The sequence below is a fragment of the Podarcis bocagei genome, assembly GCF_964188305.1.
Source record: "Podarcis bocagei genome assembly, chromosome: 6".
In the NCBI taxonomy this organism is placed as follows: domain Eukaryota; kingdom Metazoa; phylum Chordata; class Lepidosauria; order Squamata; family Lacertidae; genus Podarcis; species Podarcis bocagei.
The window spans coordinates 93,831,989-93,855,118 of NC_138130.1; the positions used below are offsets into that span (position 1 = coordinate 93,831,989).

The 23,130-nt window shown below is 45.7% G+C and overlaps 1 protein-coding gene across 1 annotated transcript in view; it reads right to left on the reverse strand.

The window, feature by feature from the left end:
• TYR (tyrosinase) overlaps window positions 1–22,542 on the reverse strand; it is a 56,691-nt gene extending 34,149 nt beyond the window's left edge. Inside the window, exons 1-2 of the mRNA XM_081197397.1 lie at window positions 21,533–22,542; window positions 4,005–4,221 (exon numbers count right to left, since the gene is read on the reverse strand). Of these exons, the coding sequence (XP_081053523.1) occupies window positions 4,005–4,221; window positions 21,533–22,357 (1,042 nt within the window). The 5' untranslated portion in view covers window positions 22,358–22,542. The remainder of the gene's footprint in view (window positions 1–4,004; window positions 4,222–21,532) is intronic.
• Window positions 22,543–23,130: the final 588 nt, after the last annotated feature.

Sequence of the window (23,130 nt, forward strand, 5' to 3'; positions counted from 1 at the left end):
GTAATCTGCGACTCCATAGAGAGGGAGGTATCGAAGATTACACCCAAACTCTTAACGGACGGTGCTGGCACTAATTGCACCCCCGCAAGAGATGGGAGTTGCCCCCTCGATCCCATATCGTCCCGCCCCAGCCAGAGGACCTCTGTCTTCGAAGGATTTAACTTCAACCGGCTCCCACGTAACCATCCAGCCACAGCTTCCAGACATCTGGTCAGTGTGTCTGGGGCCGAGTCAGGATGGCCATCCATCAACAGATAGAGTTGGGTGTCATCAGCATACTGATGGCAACCCAGCCCAAAACTCCGGACAAGCTGGGCGAGGGGGCGCATAAAGATGTTAAAAAGCATCGGGGAGAGAATTGCACCCTGAGGCACTCCACACACCAAGGAGTGGCGTGATGACAATTCCCCCCCAAGCGCCACCCTCTGTCCCCGACCAGAGAGAAACGAGCGCAGCCATTGAAGGACTGTGCCCTGGATCCCCACGTCGGCAAGGCGGTGGTCCAGGAGTTCGTGATCGACCATGTCAAAGGCTGCTGACAGATCTAGAAGAATCAGCAGCCCTGACCCGCCTCGATCCAGCTGCCTGCGGAGATCATCTGTTAGGGCGACCAGAGCCGTCTCGGTCCCATGACCAGCACGGAAGCCGGACTGGAATGGGTCCAGAGCAGATGTTTCATCCAGAAACCTACCAAGCTGTTCAGCAACCACTCTCTCAATCACCTTACCCAGGAATGGAAGATTCGAGACCGGGCGGTAATTGGATAGATCTGAGGGATCTAATGATGTTTTCTTTAAGAGCGGACGCACCACCGCCTCCTTCAGTTCCCCTGGGAATATCCCGGTGCCAAGGGACAAATTGATGATATCCCCCAGGGGGCCCCGCACCTCGTCTGGACACGCTCTAATCAGCCATGACGGGCACGGGTCAAGAGGACAGGTGGTGGGCTTTCCAGCTTGGAGGAATCTGTCCACATCGGCTGGAGATATCCGGTCAAAGTGGTCCAATACTGGACCCGAGGACAGTCGAGGGGCCTCCAGTTCCTTTATTGTATCCAAATTGGCAGGGAGGTCATGGCGGAGCGACAAGACCTTCTCCGCAAAAAAGCTCGCAAATGCCTCACAGCTGTGTGTCAGATTGTTATTTAAATTTGGCTGTCCCTCAAGGGACGTTAAAGACCGAATTATACTAAATAATTGCGCCGGGCGAGAGCTAGCGGATGCAATGGAGGCCGCGAAGTAAGACTTCTTAGCAGCCTTCACTGCCATCTCATAGGTTTTCATAAAAACCCTATAAGATGTTCTTGAGGCTCCGTCACGGGCACCCCGCCATACTCGCTCTAGCCGTCTGAGGTCCCGCTTCATTTTCCGAAGCTCCTCGGTAAACCAGGGAGCCCGGTTTCTGCGGGGTCGCAGAGGGCGCTTAGGTGCGATCTCATCAATGGCTGCCAGGAGCTGGGTATTCCAGCCCTCAACAAGCTCAGTCAATGAGTCGCCAGGGGGAGCAAGGTCCCGCAAGGCTTGACGGAATCTATCCGGGTCCATCAGCCTCCGCGGGCGAGCCCAAATCGGCTCGCCACCTAAGCAGGGTGGGGGTGGAAAGTCAATCCTGGCTTTCAGAGCGTAGTGATCAGACCATGGCACCTTCATCGAAGGAGACATGATCACATCTATACCGGCGCCAAAGATCAAATCCAGCGTGTGGCCTGCTTGATGTGTGGGGCCCGAAACAAACTGGGAGAGCCCTAGTGTCGCCATGGAAGACACCAGGTCCAGAGCCTGTGAGGAGGGAGTGGCATCAGCGTGGAAGTTGAAGTCTCCCAATACCAATAGGTTAGGGAACTCCAAGGCCCAGCCGGCCACCGCCTCCAGCAGGCCTGACAGGGTGGCTGCTGGTGCGCTAGGTGGCCGGTACACCAGCCAGACAGCCAAGCTCTCCTCGGAGCCCCACACTAGGCCAACACATTCAATGCCGGGGATCGATGGCGATGGTAGAGCCCTGAAAGAACAATCTTCCCGGAAGGTTTTCACATCTTCTTCTTTGGCGATCATTCCTTGTCGAGTAAGATTGTCTTCCATAAACACAGTTTTAACAATGAGTCCCTAAGTGACTGTTGAGGCCAATTCTGGAACCACACGTCCTTCCAAAGTGGGGACATAGGTTTCCAGGCGGGAGTTGATCACGGTGTGGATTTGCCAAGCATGCCTTCCTCTTAGCACGTTTCTCCCTTGCATCCTGAGTTCGAGTGTCTTCAAAGCCCATGACACCTTTGGTTAAAGGCTGTTTTCCAACTGGAGTGCTCGCAGGCCAGTGTTTCCCAATTGTGGTGTTTATACTACATTTCCCCCCAATTGTGGTGTTTATACTACATTTTTAAAAATGATATATCTTAATCAGCCAAGATACAAGCAAGCTTTTGCCCATGAATACAGCACTTTTGCTCCTCTGTCACAGTGTAGCTTCATTCAACCAAGATGTTTCTACTTAACAGTCATTTTGCATTTTGTCAGAAATGGTTTCCAGAGCAAGCCAGGATCTTTACACCAGCTCTATTTGCCCATGGCATGGGCTTTAGCTTGCATTGTGAGAAGGATAGGAGGCAAGCACACTAGACAAACCAACCTCCTTCCCCCCCCCCCTCTTAACTTCACCACTGCCATCTCTTAGTTTTTCTCTGGCTGCCTCCGCTAAACAACCCTTAATCAATCTGGATTTCAGCTGGCCCAACCTACTCCCAATACTAGGTAGAGTAGTACAGCACGTAGGTGTGGAGTGAATAAAACAGCTTCAGATGAATTCCCTCCCTCCATGCCCCCCACCAAAAATAAGCTTTTACTGAAGGATTTAATAACATTTTTTTTGATACAATAGTTTTAGGAACTGAATTGGACAAAACGACAGGAAGGATTTGAAACCTGCGGGACCAGAGATTTACAGAAGATTGGAAGGAGCATATGAATTATTTGAAGAGCAACTGGTAATCAACAAATTACGCTAGTAGGACTACAAGCAGTTTTGTAAGGAGAAATATACGAAGTGTTACAAAGTAGAAAAAGATAGAGATATTGGTTATGAGATTGAAATGTAATAGGGAAAATAAGAAAGGCATACTAAGAGATTAGACTGGAAAATTTTCAGACAGGACTGATGGAAGTCAAAAAAACTGAATAAGAAGTAAAAGTATGTTTAATTACTGTTGAAAATGATATGTTAAAAAACTAATAAAATTTTATATATATATATATATATATATATATATATATATATATATATATAAACACACACACAATAGTTTTAGGAAGGGAAGTCAATTTTACGTTTGAGTAATTACTCATAAGACTGAATTGAAAAACTAAACAGTGAAAAATGCATTCTGCTATACCTCTTCTATGCTGCTGCCTTAACCAAGCCAATTATCAATTTCCATCCATCAGTTCAGCATCTGAGTCCAAGGTCCTCTCCTGGTTTCTTCCTCCTGCAGTGTCCAGCAATTCTCTAACACTTCCCAGTATTTCTGTTCTTCTAAACTATGTCAGCCCCTTTTCTCTCTGGCAGATTTCCAACTCCAACACTTCAAGTTTCAGACTATACAACCTTGTCATTAGGCACGCACTTACTAGCTTAACCAATCTCCATCCCAAACTTTAGCCAGTCAGGAAAAGGATAGAGTTAGGTTTTTATTGCTCCGTAACAGTCAGGTTCCTAGGATGAACCTTTGACCTTCTTCTGAACTACTTCCTGAGCAAAGCATACACTTCTGCTTTGACGCTTCCGGTATACTTGAGCCTTCTGCACACCAAAATCAACCATTTTACAAACAAAACCCTGACACAAAATGCCCCAAAGTCTATTCTTTCACACAAGGATCTTGCACTTAATCAGGAAAATCCCTTCCTGAAAAAGAGCTCCTCTGAAGTCAACCTTGAAAGCTTTATTTGGGGGCAGGTGTAATATTTGTGCACACAACTGTCACACAACAGGAAGGAGAAACAAAAATGGTTTACCTTCCAAAGTATTCCTGAAGCTGAAATTGGCCATTTTGTCCATGGTCCCTGCTTCATATTGGGTCAGGCTTAAGCAGAACTCGACCTCTTCTGAAGATGGAAGCCTGGGAGTTCTCCCTTTGTCGTGGTTCCCAGGATTTCGAAGCACAGGACCTTCGTTGGTGCCATTGCAGAGCTCTTGGCGGCTGTTGTACTCTTCTGAATGGCTGCAAATCACCTACGAGATACACATATACTATTGCAACTGGTGCATTGAGAAGTAAAGTTGCTTTTAGAAGTTCTGATGCCCCATTTCAGTTAAGGAGATTTGTGCATGTAATCAAAGCTACCCAAACATTATATACTGGATCTGTGGGCCAAAAAAAAATCAGATCCAGATCAAATTATGAATGCTATCCATTTGTACCAAATTTATTCGATTTGTAACCCAACTTTTGAAGACATTCTGATTGGCAAATAGTGTAGGACAGGAACAGTATAGAAATGATACCCTACGTACAACAGTGTACAACAGTACACTGAATGTACACTATCATGCAAGTGAGTACACTCTCTTAAATGCATATTATGGACAAACCCTAATGGGAATTGTAGGCCGCAGATTACCAGGCATCATTTATTGAGAGGGTATTTTGTGTATAATCCATACCTGCATTTACCAAGGAGACTGGGGGAGAGACTGGAGGAGAAAAAGGAATTAAGTGCATACATGATAGCCATTTCCACATATCTAAATGACTGTGACATGGAAGATGGAGCAAGTTTGTTTGCTCCTGCTCTGGAGGGTAGGACTCGAACCAATGGCTTCAAGTTAGAAGAAAGGAGATTCCAATTTAAGATCAGGAAGGACTTTCTGATGGTTAGAAGTCAGAGCTGTTTGGCAGTAGAATCGACTCCCTCAGAAAGTGGTGGGCTCTCCTTTGGAGGTTTTTAAGGGGAGGTTGGAGGATCATCTGTCATGGATGCTTTAGTTGAGATTCCTGCATTGCAGGGGGTTGGACTGAATGACCTTTGGAGGTCCCTTCCAACTCTATGATTCTATGCACTGGGCTAGACCTGTAGCCAATATAATTCAATTCCCCTTATCTGTCAATGACCATCACCAGATGCTTCCACCGACATGCAAGAACCTCAGGACAGGCAGATGTGAGATAATCTACTCTTTTAAAATCTCACCATAATCCATATTCAGTCAGAGGTTTTAGCTCTGAAGCAGGAGAATTCTTAATTCCTTCCCAAAGTGCATCATTACACAGCTTGGTTCTGGACAGATACATTTGTGTCCCTGCCCCCCTCCCCTCACTAATATGGATCACCAATCCCTGCTGGAATTTGACAGCGCTGTTAGCTTTTGTTTCACCATGGAAACACATTCTGCTGTTTCATTACACATGAAGCGAAAGGGCATTTCCTTCGATCAGATTCGAAATCTGCGACTTTTTCGACCGCAACAAGGATCCGCTTGTCCTTCCCATATCTTCCTTTCTTATCTTGTGGAATTTTGTGAAAGAAGTAATTCTTAAAATACCTGCTCTTCACAAGGTGGGTTAGTTCATGTCCTGGTATGATCACCTCTTTGAAATTCTGTTTTATTCACCCGTAACAAAGGAGATACTTAGACACCGGAAACTGAATGAACAAATGAACAATGGATCAGATGCCATCTCACACGTCAACTCAGAAATGGAGGGGGCAGGGCTGGGCACATCTGAACAACAGACAGGTGCAAACCTAAATGTCCCTAATTTTATCCTACGTTAAATCTCAGAACTGAACAAGTGTGAACTGAGCTTAACAGAGCCGATTTCTTTCACACATGGCATCTACTTATCTATGATTGTGCAATGAGGCAGTCCAGAGGTGGGACAGTTATTCCCCATAAATGGAGGGTGCAGTTTCAATCCCACCTGCCAGCCTCATACATGGGGATACATGCATCCAACTGAAGAATCCTTATGTATTGTGTCTCAACTGCAAAGGATGCATTCAGAATTAGAGCTGTACCTGTTTTAAAATGACTGTGGACATGCCCACAAGGTGGGGATAGATACGCCCAGTAGCTAATTGTTTTTGCCAGAAGCCGAACTGCAGCAGAGCAGATACAGCGCTGCATATGCTGAATACACGTCTAGATGCTCCAAGTGTCCCTATTTTCCAGGGACAGTCTCGGATTTACAGAAGCCGTCCCAGTTTCTGATTTGATCCTGGAATGTCCCACTTTTCCTTAGGATGTTCCTATTTTCATCAGAGAAATGTTGGAGGGTATGGAGTTATGTGACCCCCAAGACAAAGAGATAAGTAACTATACAACCTTTAAAAGACAGCTGAGAGCAGCCCTGTGTAGTTTTATTATACAGTGGTACCTCGGGTTAAGAACTTAATTCATTCTGGAGGTCCATTCTTAACCTGAAACTGTTCTTAACCTGACGTACCACTTTAGCTAACGGGGCCTCCCGCTGCCACCGCACCTCCGGAGCACGATTTCTGTTCTCATCCTGAAGCAAAGTTCTTAACCCAAGGTACTATTTCTGGGTTAGCGGAGTCTGTAACCTGAAGCATCTATAACCCAGAATACCACTGTATATGTTGGAAGCTGCTCAGAGTGGCTGGGGCAACCCAATCAGATGGGCAGGGTATAAATTAAAAAAATGATGTTGATGGTGGTGGTGATGGTGATTGAATAGGATGTCCCTATTTTTATTGGAGAAATGCTGGAGGATTTGTAATTGGCTGCCAATTAGCTCCTGGGCTATAATTAAAGTGCTGTCTTTTTGCAGATAAAGCCCTATACAGCTTGGGACCAGGACGCCTGAAAGATCCTCACTCCTTATGCACCCGGTCGACTGCTGCACTCTGCCAAGAGGTCCACAATGTAGGAATCAGGCCTTGAGTGTAGTGGCCTCTACCTTTTGGAATTTCCTCCCCTTGAATATTAGACAGGCATGTTAGGAGTTCAGCCTACACTCGAGTAGGACCCTGGCATGTTAGGAGGTCAGCCTACACTCGAGTAGGACCCTGGCAGAGACACAAGCCCGACTGGCATGTTCTCTCCCTCCTGGTCGATCATTTGGGAGTTTCATAAGCTTTCTTCAGCCCAAACATCACAGCAACCGATGCCAACCGACACCGGCACACTTAGGGATCCGCAGAGTTTGCGCAGTTGCGTAACAGCCCTCAGCAACTCAGCATTTTGGCTAATCTACTTTATTTACATATAAACACACAGAGCACTGCAACATGTCACCCTCTCTCTCTAGCATCAGACAGCAAAGAGAAAAAAACAAAGGACAACAGTCCCACTTCATGGAACACAGTAACACAAACATCCTGTCTCCGTCACTTTCCACTCTGTGGAGTCAAAACATACACCGTCAAGTGATGGACAAAAATCCTATGACAGCAATTATGGAGCAGGAATTCTAACAAGGCACAGTCCCTGTTATTTTCCTGGTGCCTACTGAAGACCTTCCTCTTTCAAACAGCCTTTTTTTGGATGGGGGGTAGAGAACCAATGGTGAATCTAAACTGGAATTGTATTTAATATGTTTTAATTGTTTCATATTTTTTTCTTTTCTGCCATTGGAAGAAAGGGCAGGACATAAATTTTAAAAATAAAAAATCAATAAAATAAGCGCAAAAAATATCAATTCCCCCCCTTCTACCCTCACAACCCCCGCTATGATCGCGGCTTTATGTAACACATCGTGTATATGAAAATAACTATCTTCCTGCCGTTGCGAGATATTTTCCTATCACATCTACTTGTGATTGAAAATGATGTGTTGTGGGTTTTTAGTATCTTGGAAGACAGAAACAGGATTCAAGATGATCTTGACAGGTTGAGAAACTGGGCCAAAAGCTAAGAGAAATGAATTTCAGCAGAGGCAAATGTTAAGTTTTGCATTTAGGTGGGTGTGCGGTGGTGCTGAGGAATTAGATATACAAATATAGGATGAAGCTTGGCTTCACAGCAGTATTTGTGAAAAAGAATACAGGGGTTTTGGTAGATGACAAGCCAAGTGTGAATTAGCGGTGGGAAAAGGGCTCATGCAATTCTAGGTTGCACCAGCAGAAATATATTACTTTGTTCAATGTTAGCCCTACTCACAGTTGACTAGGGATGTTGGAGAATTTTGATGGAAGCAAAAGTGGACACGGCTAGTGTTCACTTATTTGTCCCATTTCTGGAATAGAAATCAGTCCAGCAATTAATTGTTGTCATACATGGTTGTGGTTGTTTTCAGTCCAAAAATGATGCACAATTGATTACTCCCCACCCCCAATTTAAATGACATTTCCTTTGCACTGAAATAGAGGCCATACACATTAAGATGAAAGGTATACATCATTACGATATAAGCATAATTTACGTATAGTACAGTACTCATTTTAGGTTAAATAGCAGACAGTGAGATGGAAAACATAATATTCAGCAGGCACCGAACTGCAGCAGAACGGAAACAGTGCTGATTGTGATGAAGACAGATTGGAATAGAAATCACTGCCTTCTTGCTCCCGTAGAACAGACCCATTGAAATGAATGGACATTACTCAGGTTTCTTAATTTCAATGGGTTGCACTCACTGTGGTGCTAAGCAGATTTTATCTTGAGGAGCGGAATAATCTCCCCCTCTGCTGTCCCTGCCTGGCACCTAAATCTCTTACGGGTTTTCCCCCATCCCCCCAGAGAAGATTTGGGGATGGCAAACATGGAAGGAGAAGAGGGGGGAAATCCCCTTGCACTAACACGTAAATATAGTTGAGCCTACCCTGAGTGGACAAACCTAGACAGCATCTTAAAAAGCAGAGACATCACCTTGCCAACAAAGGCCCATATAGTTAAAGCTATGGTTTTCCCAGTAGTGATGTATGGAAGTGAGAGCTGGACCATAAAGAAGGCTGATTGCTGAAGACTTGATGCTTTTGAATTATGGTGCTGGAAGAGATTCTTGAGAGTCCCAGGGACTGAAAGAAGATCAAACATCTCCATTCTTAAGGAAATCAGCCCTGAGTGCTCACTGGAAGGACAGATCCTGAAGCTGAGGCTCCAGTACTTTGGCCACCTCATGAGAAGAGAAGACTCCCTGGAAAAAACCCTGATGCTGGGAAAGATTGAGGGCACAAGGAGAAGGGGATGACAGAGGACAAGATGGCTGGACAGTGTTCTCGAAGCGACCAGCATGAGTTTGACCAAACTGCGGAAGGCAGTGGAAGACAGGAGTGCCTGGCGTGCTCTGGTCCATGGGGTCACAAAGTCAGACATGACTAAACAGAAGAAGGTACGTCTTCACACAGTGCTAGTTAAACTATGGAACTTATTCCCACAAGATGTTTGATAACCAGCAACTTGGATGGCGTTAAAATTTTTTTGACAAATTAATGGAGGAAAAAGGTTTCAATGGCTGCTAACTCTGATGGCTTTGTTCTACCTCAACTGTCAGAGGCAGTAATGTTTCTGAATCACAGTTGCTGGACACCATGGGAGGAGGGGAAAGAAGAAGATTTTGGATTTGATATCCCGCTTTATCACTACCCAAAGGAGTCTCAAAGCAGCTAACATTCTCCTTTCCCTTCCTCCCCTACAACAAACACTCTGTGAGGTGAGTGGGGCTGAGAGACTTCAAGGAAGTGTGACTGGCCCAAGGACACCCAGCAGCTGCATGTGGAGGAGCGGAGACGCGAACCCGGTTCCCCAGATTACGAGTCCACCGCTCTTAACCACTACACCACACTGGCACTCCGTTCCCATTTTTGGGCTTCCCAGAGGCAACAGGTTGGCCACTGTGAGCACAGTGGACTGGACACGAAGGGCCTGAACCAGCAGGGCTTTTCTTATGTTCTTAGAAATCACAACATTGGAACTCAGGGTGGTATTTAACTAAGCTTTAGTAGGAGCAGACCCACTGAAATTAATGGGTCAAATGTCATCATGTCCGTTCATATCAATGTTGAAGTCAGAGTAGCAAAATCGCAGCTAAGAAGCTCAAATAACAACAACAACAACAACAACAACAACAACAACAATAATTTATTATTTATACCCCGCCCATCTGGCTGGGCTTCCCCAGCCGCTTTGGGCGGCTTCCAAAAGAATATTAAAATACTATAATACATCAAACATTAAAAGCTTCCCGAAACAGGGCTGCCTTCAGATGTCTTCTAAAAGCCTGGGAGTTGTTGTTCTCTTTGACATCTGGTGGGAGGGTGTTCCACAGGGAAGGCGCCACTACCGAGAAGGCCCTCTGCCTGGTTCCCTGTAACTTGGCTTCTTGCAGTGAGGGAACTGCCAGAAGGCCCTCGGTGCTGGACCTCAGTGTCCGGGTAGAACGATGGGGGTGGAGACGCTCCTTCAGATGACTGAAATCCTTCTTTGGACATTAAGCCAATGTCCAGACTTTAACATTCAAAAACTTTACTTGCAGAAACTTATAGTTATGGAAGAATTAAAACATAATATTTACAGTCATATGCTTCTCCAAGCATGGGCTTATAATTTTTTCTTCTAACTTCCAAGCAACTGTATTTTCCTGTTTCCAGAGCTCAGCACTTTCAGCCTTCTGTATCTCAGAAAGGCCATGCCTTGCAGCTCCTATGAGAGATTTCCACTTTTATCTTCTCCTCCAGCTTTGCTCTCTTTCTTCCAAGCAGAGAAGCACTCTGACACTCTGTTCAACTTAGCAGTGTTCACAGTGGGTCCTAAAACACAGCCATCTTGCTTCACATAAAATGGAGTCTCTCCTTCACATCTCCCATGTGACCAACATTAACCAGTCACATGAGAACTGCTAAAGAACTCTCTGGAATTCATTTACCAACCAATCAAATTTAAACACATGGTAATACATACAAGCATTTGCAATTTCGGTGAGAAAATTGAGTAAAGCATAATTGAATGCCTATTCACTCAGTGGCAGAGCACATGTTTTGCATGGGAGAAAGGCATAGGTTCAATTGTTGATGTCTGCATCAACAATTGATGGAAGACTCCTGCTTTGAGAGCCTCTTCCTCTCAATGTCTCCTGAGGTAGATGGACCAGCGGTCTGACTCTGGTATATAATGCCACTTCCTTTGTTCCTATTCTAGTGTCATTGTCAGAATCCTTGCAGGAAAGCAATTCAAAATCTGGCCTTTGATTCATGTTGGTATGACAACAGTGTTTCTCCCCAGCACGTCTCGGTACCTCTAAAGAAACACCCACCCTGACTTCTCTTCTAACCTTTCTATAACCATGTTTTCTTCTCTATAAATAAAGTATAGATATGCAAACATTTCACACCCATTTAAAGGCATTCAACCAATGTATGAAATCAATTCTAATTTTACGGCTACCAACAGTCCCCTAGCATTCAATACCTTTGTTCATTCAGATTGCAGGGGAAACAGAGCATACAGTGGAACATTATCTCGGAATTTGTTGTTTTCAAAAGGGTATGAGTGAGAACAAGCTTTAGCCTTGTTCAGGAACTTTCCTGACCATATGAGAGTTTAGAATATGGAGGTGGGCCAGGGGTGTGCACACAAGCATCAACTCCAATGTGCCTGGGCATGGGGGTTTCTTTGCAGATCTTCATGCGTTCAGCACAAAGTCTGAAAATGGTTTCTAAGCATATTCTGTTGAATAAGAGTAAGATGGAGTTCTCCATCTCAGGGAAGCCATTAAGACTGTGTGCACATCGTACAGTTAAAACACATGGCTTCTCCCAAAGGATAACGGTAACTGTAGTTTGCTAAGGGGAACGTGAATGGTTGCACCATGGGGATAAAACTGCAGTTCCCATGATTCTTAGGGAGAAGCCATGTGCTTTAAAGGTATGTTATGCACCCAGCCTAAGTGTTTTCAACAGAGGAATGCTTAGGAACTCTTTTCAGACCTTCTCATTAAACTTCTGGACATCAGCTTCTTTGGGCCTGTGGGCACATCTGAAAACCAAAGAAACTGTGGTGAGGACCATACATGCACTGCAACCACAGCTCTTACCACCAGGAATTTCTTCCTGAGGTTTAGTCAAGATCTCATTTCTTGTGATTTGAATCCATTGGTTGCTACCCTCTGGAACAGCAGAAAACAGGGCTGCTCCATCTTCCATGTGGTGGCCCTTCAGGTATTTGAAGATGGCTATCATACCATCTCTCGGTCTTGTCTTCTTCAAGCTAAACATACCCAACACCCTCATATGGTTAAGTGAATGCCTGAACAGGTGTCAGGGACTGGGCAGAGGAGAAATGGTGGAGACCGCCTCCCCAGCCTGACCCTTCCAGGGAGGAGGAAGAGGAAGGCAGTTTAGATTTACAACAGGGGTTTGTGGGAGGTCACAGCTCAGAGGCAGATGAGGGGGAAAGTTGGGAAATAATGGGAGGGAGGGGGAGGGGGAGGAGAAAGAAGCAACAGAGGGATGACAGCCGACAGTCATGGTGTCCTTAGAAAGCATTTCAGACCCCCCTCTCCCAGAACCCAGCGAGCCTTGAAAGTAGGAAAGCAAAGAGCTCAAAGACATGTGCCGTATTTTTTGCTCTATAAGACTCACTTTTTCCCTCCTAAAAAGTAAGGGGAAATGTGTATGCGTCTTATGGAGCGAATGCAGGCTGAACAGCTACCACAGAAGCCAGAACAGCAAGAGGGATTGCTGCTTTCACTGCGCAGCGATCCCTCTTGCTGTTCTGGCTTCTGAGATTCAAAATATTTTTTTCCTTGTTTTCCACCTCCAAAAACTAGGTGCGTCTTGTGGTCTGGTGTGTCTTATAGAGCGAAAAATACGGTAGCTTTCGGTCTGTAGCTTTAGGTCTGCAAATGTTGTGGAACTGATTACTACCCCTAATTTGCATTGCATTTCCTTTGCAATGCATGGAATAGCATAATGATGATGTAGTTAATTACATAAGCGATGTAAGTTTTGTAATTTTGCCACAGCAGACAGCGAGGTGGGCGGGAGGCAAACTGCAGCAGAACAGCAACAGGGCTGTGTGTTACTAATACGGGATGAAATGGGAGGGGATGCCTTTTTGCATCTCTAAGGAGCGTTAGATTTTATTATTATTATTATTTTAAAAGTGCTTTCAGGTTTTCCTCAGTCCTTGGGTTCCCTTTGTTCATCAGTCCAGCAGCGTGGGAGAGCCTCTTCGGTGAGATGAAATCCATTTTTGGTGTTTTTTAAAAAAGAGATTAGCTTTCGGAGGGATGTGTTTGTGTGTGGGAACATAAACTGTTTTTGACAGTTTTGATCGCAGGAGCAGGTACCTCAGAAGACCGTAAACACGAGAGAAGCATGCTTTGCAATTGCAGAGGAGTAACAAGAGTTGGCTGAGGGGAAAAGGAAAAGGTTGGGCTGCGTGAGGAGTGGGGGAGAAGTCAGCATTTTAGCATGCATTCACAGTTATCGCTGTTTCCATGGCAACATCTCCACGGAATAAAGTATGCTCTCCTTTCTTTCGAAGAGGGGAAGCAGAGTTTGAAATGGATACTTCACATAACCCCCCCAAACAACAAATCCACAACAAGTCTTGAGTGCTCCCTGATCTCCTGTGTAAGTGTCATTATATTATTGCAGTTCAAAAAGCTGTTTCTTTGAGACTCCCCTGTGAAAGAAAGTGTTTTCTTCTTTTAAAAAAGATGCTTTTACTTCTTATTTGCCCACTGAATTTCCACAAAGCCCTGAATAGCCTACCTCCTTCATCCTTTTCTTTTATTTTGTTCTGGACTTGACAGCCTTCTGGCATTAAATCTCTCTTCCTCTACCCCATTTTCGAGTGCATTCTCCTCTTGTTTACACTGCTGGGAGTTGCAAGAAATCTCCCCGAATTCTGAACTTAACCCAGTTTGAGAGGGATCAAAAGCTGTTTAATGAGTTGTGTGAAAACTTGCAGGAATCTTTTGTAATTGCCTAAGTCAGGAAAGGGAAACCTCAGACTTGGGGTGTGTATGTGTGAAATGGGGACTTGCCCCAAGCAATACCTTCTCTGTAGGCCATACCCTACAGAGACATCACCTTGCCAACAAAGGTCCGTATAATTAAAGCTATGGTTTTCCCAGTAGTGATGTATGGAAGTGAGAGCTGGACCATAAAGAAGGCTGATCGCCAAAGAATTGATGCTTTTGAATTATGGTGCTGAAGGAGACTCTTGAGAGTCCCATGGACTGCAAGAAGATCCAGCCTATCCATTCTGAAGGAAATCAGCCCTGAGTGCTCACTGGAAGGGCAGATCCTGAAGCTGAGGCTCCAATACTTTGGCCACCTCATGAGAAGAGAAGACTCCCTGGAAAAGACCCTGATGTTGGGAAAGATGGAGGGCAAAGGAGAAAGGGGATGAGATGGTTGGACAGTGTTCTCGAAGCTACCAGCATGAGTTTGACCAAGCTGCAGGAGGCAGTGGAAGACAGAAGTGCCTGGTGTGCTCTGGTCCATGGGGTCACGAAGAGTCGGACATGACTAAACAACTAAACAACAACAAAGTCAGGAGTGGGAAACCTCAGATTTGGGGTGTGTATGTGTGAAATGGGGACAAGCAATACCTACTCTGTAGGCCATACCCTCACCTGCTCTGCTTATGCACATCTTGACTGCTTTTTCTTGACTGAAATGTCTCATTGAACCGCATTAATGCCTGCTCCCCACTTTTGCATTTATACCATAATTTTCTATTACCGTATTTTTCACTATATAACACGCACCCGACCATAACATGCACGTAGTTTTTAGAGGAGGAAAATCCGTAGGCATGCCACCCGTAGGCATTCCCTCCATAACACGCACAGACATTTCCCCTTACTTTTTAGGAGGAAAAAAGTGAGTGTTATGGTGCAAAAAATACGGTAATTCTTTTTCACAATAATCTTCATATCAAATAGTTGCATTGCTTCTTAAATTGACTTCCCACCTCCATTTCTGCAGTGTTTCTACTCAAACCTTTTCTGCTACATTATATCTTTATCTATTACAAAACAGATGAAATCTCTGTTGCAATTGTTTTATCATTTCCCTTCTGCTTCTTTTATCTCAAACCCTAGCCACAATTTCATTTGACTATAGTATTTTTTTAAAAAATAGTCCATGAAAGGCCTCCCTTCTTCTATATAAAAAGTTCATCATTTTGATCTCTTAATATCACGGTCAGTTTTGCCATTTCTGCATAATCCATCACTTTCAAAAGCTACTCTTCCTTTACTAGAACCTGCTCTCCTTTCCGTTTCTGTGCATATAATATTCTAGCTGCGCTTGTCACATACATAAATAGTTTTGCCATCTTCTTTGGAACCCCCTATCCCTATTATGCCTGTAAGGAAAGTTACCTGAAGGAACGTCTCCACCCCCATCGTTCTGCCCGAACACTGAGGTCCAGCTCTGAGGGCCTTCTGGTAGTTCCCTCCCTGCGAGAAGTGAGGTTACACAGGGAACCAGGCAGAGGGCCTTCTAGGTAGTGGCGCCCTCCCTGTGAAACGCCCTCCCATCAGATGACAAGGAAATAAACAACTATCTGACTTTTAGAAGACATCTGAAGGCAAACCTGTTTAGGGAAGTTTTAAATGTTTGATGTTTTTCATATTCTGTTGGGAGCCACCCACGTCCCCTGCCGAAAGGAAAACAAGCCTTTTAAAATAGTGTTCTGCATCAGGTTGCAGGGTCACATGACTGAGTTGAATGGGCTTAGGATCCAGCCTAAGTCTTTTCTTGAGGGTCCCATCCGTGTCACACCCCTGGAATTCCCCCTTTGCCAGGGACTTATAGCAGCCCAGGCTGAGGCAAGGTGAGCAAGTTAAACCAGTGTATCTTCAGCTGACCCAGAGTTGGAGACTTAACAGCAACTGAACTAGAGATTCTCTGCTCATCCTAAGCAGGTCATCCTATCAGATCTTGCCATAGAATTGCCCCCTTTATATAAAAAAGGCAATTTTTTTTTATTTGCAGATTTATCAAGGGAAAGAAAAAAGGAAACAAAACAAGATGAGAAGAAAGAAATAGATAACAACAATAATAACCAAATAATATAACAATACAGTGGTACTTCAGGTTACATACGCTTCAGGTTACATACGCTTCAAGTTATAGACTCTGCTAACCCAGAAATAGTGCTTCAGGTTAAGAACGTTGCTTCAGGATGAGAACAGAAATCGTGCTCCGGTGGCGTGGCAGCAGCAGGAGGCCCCATTAGCTAAAGTGGTGCCTCAGGTTAAGAACAGTTTCAGGTTAAGAACGGACCTCCGGAACGAATTAAGTACTTAACCCGAGGTACCACTGTAGAACATCAATCCACATTGTGGGTACAGTGACCATCAGTTCAGGAATCTTCAGTTAGACATATAAGCTGATATAAGCCCTGCAGTTGCGCACATGGGTATCAACACAAAATTGATGCCCATTTGAAATATGCTTGAATGTAGCTTGGTCAGAGGACCATTGCAAAAAAATTAAAATGGTGGGTGATTATCCTTCCAGGCTTGAAGTGTAAGTCTCTTAGCCACCATAAGAGCTCACAAAATCCATTTTTTTCTTGTGCAGCCATTAATCCCCATACTACAGGAATATAGTTTAAAAGTACATGGACACTTGCAAATATCACGGATTTCCCCGGTAGATTTCTGTAACTGCTTCAGACTAAACGGAATTCACCCCTGGCCAAGCCATGTCACGTGCCTTAAAAGAGGCGTTCTCAGCATTCAACCTCCAGCATCTGTCTGTGATAGACAGTACCTTTCTATGCAAACATTGCGGAGTCCAATATACTCTATATATTTACACCTTTTCTGTATATGGATGAAGAATGGAAGCCTCTGACATTTGCATGACTGGAATACAGGTCCCTTCCCAACATGTGTGTCATCATCATGCACATGACCTCTGGCCAATTTCGGATCTGAAAGGGGGTAGGCAGGGGAGGAATATGGTGGGTTGGCGCAGGGTGAGAGCAAGCCAAGGGAGGGGAGGACTGGACTGGGACTTCTGTGTGTCCCGTGGGTGTGTGGGGCAGCCAGGAATGGAACCCCCACTTAAGCAGGGATTCCCCTGCACAGCCTACCATACAAAAGTGAAAATTGCATCTCTTGCTCCGTCCACTTTTGCCTCTGGCCACACGCACCACTGGCATGCAAACCACCACACCCCCCTGAGATTGCCCACAAAGGAATGGGCTGGGGCAGCACCACTAAACAGAACTCTAGTCAGTCACATCACTGGGAGGTTAAAGGAGAGGGGGGTTGGGAATTACAAGGTCAGCGCAGTGCAAATGCACCCGACTGGCTCTGCAAGTGCGTTTGCGCCATGCTCTCCTCACCGCAGCTTCACCCAGTAATCAGCAGTGATGCAACCAACCAGAGCTCAGGTGAACTGTGCCACCACACCACCGGCTTCTGCCCAATCCTCGCCCAAACATTTTCCTGAAGCCCCATAAGACTTCCTTATTTGGATCAGCATAGAATGTAGACCCTCCAAATATTGGTATATACAGTGGTACCTCAGGTTAAGAACTTAATTCGTTCTGGAGGTCCGATCTTAACCTGAAACTGTTCTTAACCCGAAGCACCACTTTAGCTAATGGGGCCTCCCGCTGCTGCCGCGCCACCAGAGCACAATTTCTGTTCTCATCCTGAAGCAAAGTTCTTAACCTGAGGTACTATTTCTGGGTTAGCAGAGTCTGTAACCTGAAGCGTCTGTAACCTGAAACGTATGTAACCCGAGGTACCACTGTAATCCTCATCACACCTCACCACTGGCTGTGCTAGCTGAGGCTGATGGGTGTTAGAATCCAACAGCACAGCAGGAGGTTAGACCAGATCACTCTTGGGATCCCTTCCAACTCTACCATTCTATGATTTTAGAGGATCACAGGTTCTCCAATTCTGATTTAACGGAGTCATAAAGGCCATACTATGACCATTTCCCCCCAGCTGGCTACAATAGGCAGTGCTTTATCTACAACACAATAGACAGTGTTTTATATTTTATCCTGTTGGTTCTGTTTTCAGTGTTGCCACATTGCTTGAGGCCCTAAGAATGGATTTTTCAAAAACAATCATCAAAATGACACACTTTACAAAACAAAATCCTCAGGAATCTACCAAACAGGTTAATTGGGACTATCTTTCATAACAAAAAGCAAAAACTTTCTCTAGTGACAAAGGATGCTAAATGAATAGACATTTCCCTTGAGAATACTCAGACTCCTTTCTTGCCTGTTAAGGTATAGAGGTAATTGATTCATTACTAACATCTTGGCTCTGGGGGAAAGTAGGAGGGAGGAATCCTACCTCCATTCCTGTTTGCAGAAAGAAGTTGCTAACATGTGTGCTTATGTTTCCACCGTTTTAGCTCTAAACATTTTAAGCTTGATGGCCATAAGCAATTTGGCACACATTCAACTTGCCATACATCAGGCAAATGCCTGACATGTCCGGGTTTCTGGGTGTAAAAATGGTGTGGGGGGGGGGATTTTTTGCCAAACTGGCAAAATGTCAGGGAAAACCTGAATGTAAAAGCAGCAGAAAAGGGACGCGGGTGGCGCTGTGGGTTAAACCACAGAGCCTAGGACTTGCCTATCAGAAGGCCGGCGGTTCGAATCCCCGCAATGGGGTGAGCTCCCATTGCTCGGTCCCTGCTCCTGCCAACCTAGCAGTTTGAAAGCACGTCAAAAGTGCAAGTAGTTAAATAGGTACCGCTCCGTTGGGAAGGTAAATGGCGTTTCCATGCGCTGCTCTGGTTTGCCAGAAGTGGCTTAGTCATGCTGGCCACATGACCCGGAAGCTGTATGCCGGCTCCCTTGGCCAATAAAGCGAGATGAGCGCCGCAACCCCAGAGTCGGTCACGACTGGACCTAATGGCCAGGGGTCCCTTTACCTTTACCTTTAAAAGCAGTGGAAACAGCTCCAAAAGCTGAAAATCACTATTTTGTGGGGAGGTTTCCCCAATAAAGCCCAACTATACTGGTTCAACCAAAGCTCAACAAGAAATTTTCAAAAAGTAAACTTTCAAAAAAGTTTACTTTTTGAAATATGGCAGCCCTAATGGCACACATAGAGACCCCACCTGCAAAAACACACAAACCCATGCTTATTCCATCACAGAGCTGAATATTGAGAGACAATGTGGTGTAGCAGTTAGAACATTGGGCTAGTACAGGGTTTCCCAAACTTGGTTCTCCAGTTGTTTTGGGACTACAGGTCCCATCATTCCTGACCACTGGTCCTGCTAGCTAGGGATGATGGGAGTTGTAGTCCAAAAACAGCTGGAGAACCAAATTTGGGAAACCCTGGTCTAGCATCTTGGAAAATCAGAGCTCACTGGGTGATCTTGGGCCAGTCACCATCTCTCAGCCTAACCTACCTCACAGGGTTATTGTGAGGGTAAAAATGGAGAGAGTGCCAAGGTTTAAGCTCCTCTGAGTCAAAGTTTGAAGGAGCTAGGGTTGGGGAAAATTTGCCCCGTTTCCCTCATGGATTCATCCTGCTCCTCTTGCCCTGCTCCCACCTCTGCCTGTTTTGAAGTCATACACACAGGGTGTGTGTGTGTGTGTGATATTTGCATGTGAATCTTCCTAAGTAATATAATGCACACCTGAATTATTATTAATTAAATTTGTATACCTCCCCATACCCACAGGTCTCTGCGCGGTTGCAACATTGGGTTACATCCCATTGCTCGATATCACATATGCACTTGCGTTAGTGGCAAATTGGTGTGTCAGGGCTATACTTCAGATGTGATGCCACAACCCCTCTTAAACCTTGCAAAGTGCCCATCTTTGCTGAAGGATCAGCTTTTGGCTTATCCACGTTCATGGTGAGGCAAAATGGCTACCAAAGATAACAAACTGCTACAAGTGGGATTTGCAATAAAATGTTGCATTGTGGACTTCTTCCCTTCAGGATTGCAGCCAATTCCCCCTCCCACCCATCTCAACCCCCCCCCCAAAGCCTGTTAGCACACCATAGCCACTGAGTAACTTAGTCCTCATTGGCCTATTTTGGGGGGTTCCACCTTTGTATGGTTTCTTTTCTTTTCTTTTTGTACTTACTTAATCCTTAGCGTTGCCCCAGTCCTGTGGATAATGCTGCCTTGTGCATGTGTTTCTATTTTGGCTACATAAACTCGTAGCCTGATCACCAGAAGCAGAGAGAATTAGGTAAAATCACATTTATAGAACTCAGTCTCTCTCCTCCAATCAGCTGCCACTTATCTGCTGGCGTTCAGGCTGTCTGTTTACCCAGGTGTTTGTGGCTGCCTGGATTGTAAACCAGCTGACAAAATGGATTTCGCTGCTGCTTTAATCTTTTGGTCGTTTGCGTTTTGACACATTATAGTCCCCAATTGCTTCTTGGAGAGCACATTGCATTTTCGATAGGCTGTAAGTCACTAGCAGAACTACAGTTGGGAAACTGGCGTCTCCAGTTAGAAGGATCTTGTGCATCAGTGCTGGTGGGGAAGACCTCTTCATGGAGATGATGGGGAGCAGGGGCAGAGGAAGGGGGGTGCAGGCTGCCCCAGGTGTCACCACTGAGGGGGGTGACAAAATGTTGGGCGGCACTCACCGCAGTGCCTGCAGTATGCCCGAGCCATGCGTCTCTCTTGGGAGTGATGTGGTGGCTTGTGTGCACACAGGCTCCACACTGCCCCACCTGCTGCATCCCCCCGGCTGAGTGGGAGGAGGCAGGCAGGCTCCAGAGGCCCCACAGTGCGCCCCGCCCCTGGGCATGCCACCCCAGGCACCTGAGTGGCTTCCTCCGATGGTGACGGGGAACCCTTGCCACTCAGAATACAGGACCATCAAAATCTGCCTTATACTGCATCAGACCAATAGTCTGTCTAGTTCAATGTGTCCTACACTAGCAGGAAGTGACACTCTAGCATTTCAGATGGGGGTACTCTCAGAGGACAATCCCTATCTAGTGATGCCAGGGATTGAACTTGGAATATTCTGCATGCAAAAAAATGCTCTACCACTCGGGATGGCTGAATATGTCGATTTCAGTTTCTCATTTTTCCAGCCATAACTTCCACATGTTTGCGATTTGAAAAACAAACTCATATGAAAACTCATCAACCTTTTAGTGCAAATTTCTCCTAACACTTTTGTATGCAATTTTCCCTAATACACAACTTTTTTATTTATTTTTTTGGCATTACAGCTTCCCCTAATAAGATGCATTTTCCGTATGCAACTTTCACTAATCCTTGCATTTCTGTGCACACTTTACTGATGCATGTGCATTTTTTTGCATGCGTCACTGAGCTGGAGAACTGCCCTGCAAAATTTGGAGGAGTGCAAATATCAACGAATGGCAGCATTTTGGTTCGCATATTGCTTTGGCGAACCTAAATTAAGTTCACTTTTAAATGCAAACTGAATTTAACTTCTCTCCCACCTCAACTCACTGGTGAGCTATGATCTTCCACTAAGGTAGATTAAGGCAGCTCCACATGCTCATACAAATATGCAGAAAAACACAGCTGTTCATGGCACCCTGGTGCACAAAGAGACTTAAAGGTACGGTTTCTCCTCTGCACAAGTCAGCAGAAACAGATTCCCCCCTCCCTGTGCCTACCTGCCACGAGGAGAAGAAAGAGGCTGGGCTGAGTAAATTTGGGTTGCTAGGGTGCCTTCCGCCCATGTACTCATCCGTGCAGATGTCGCAGCTCTCGGCGTCTCGCCAGTCCCAGTAGGGGATGGTGAAGTTCTCGTTCCCAGTGAGCTTTTGGATCTCGTGTTCCCACATGAGCAGGAAAAGACGGTGCCACGGAAGGAACCCCGGAGCCTCGTGGGCAAAATCGATATCCCTCCACACATTGGTGCCTCCAAGGAGTGTGTCCCGAGAGACGTAGTAGTGCATCCAGACAAAGAGGTCGTACACATTGATGTCTCGGAACATGGGCGCCGAGCCATTGTTCATCTGGGCATACGTTCCGGTGGCGATGACAAAATCCCGGCTGGTGGTATGCTTGGCTAGGTTGAGGTAGGCAAGGAACTGGTTCTTTTCCCTGGTGCTGAGCTGGAAGATGTCTTTCCTCACCCTCAGCTTCCTCTCTGTGCAATTGGGACCGGCAAAGTTGAACTTGCAGTCGGCACAGCTGAATCCCATGAAGTTGCCAAAGCATTGGCACGTCCGGTTGTAAAACACGGCGGGCCAGTCTTCCCGGTCGTCCACTCCGGAGAAGGGAAACTGAGGGCCGAGAGGGGCGTCTGAAAGTAGGATCTCGCGACAGGATCCCCTACCTGACAGCTCCCCACAAGGGGAACCATCGCCAGGCCAAATAGGGCAGCATTCCTTGCTCAACAAGCTGTCGGCATTGGCGCATGCCCGAGGGAACTGGCCAGAACTGAAGGGCAGAATACCCAGGAAGATGCCAACGTGAAAGAGAGACATCTTCATTCAGACCTAGAGTCCAGTGGTTCAGCAGCTGGCAAGGAACAAGCTTCTGTCCCTACACTTTCAGAGCCCTGAGAAATTTTCCCGACATCTCTCCAGAACATCATCCAGTCTCACTTCCATCTATCCCCCTCCCCTCCCCTCAACTTTCTGTAATCTGATTATCACATGTCCTGGGCTCCGTCCAAAGAACTCTCACTCCCCTTCCCCCTTCGGCTCCAGTTAGTATAGAGACTTACTATGAGAATCTCATCTTCTGCCTAGCACATGATCGCTTTTGATGTACCAGCAGCACAGAGGGTGGAAGTCTTGGTCACACACAGGAACTTGGGTGCTTGGTATAATGTCTCATGGGGTTTCTGTGCAAAAGGAGGAGGATTGAGGGCTGGGTAAGGCTGGGAGCATGTAAGGAAATCCCACAGAGCTTGATGCAGTTGGTGAGCGAGCCCAGCGCAGCAAATCTGCAAATTGCTAAAGAAAACTGGTCTGGAGTTCCTCAATCATGCCTTTTAGAGAAAGGCCTGATTTTGTGCATTTTCCAGACAGAAAGAAATATGCATAAAACTATCCCGTAAAAAAAGGAGGAGGAATAGAAGGCATAAATAGGGAACATTGACATTTTGGTTCTCCATTTGAATTTAGCTTGGTGAACAAAGGAGCACGCTTTCATAAAAGACCATGCATCCTGCATGAACTTGCTCTGAAGTTCGGCTCATCCTCTGAGGTGCTTCTCCAGACGCTTGCCCTGTTGGAGATGCCAAGGGTGGCAGCTGGAG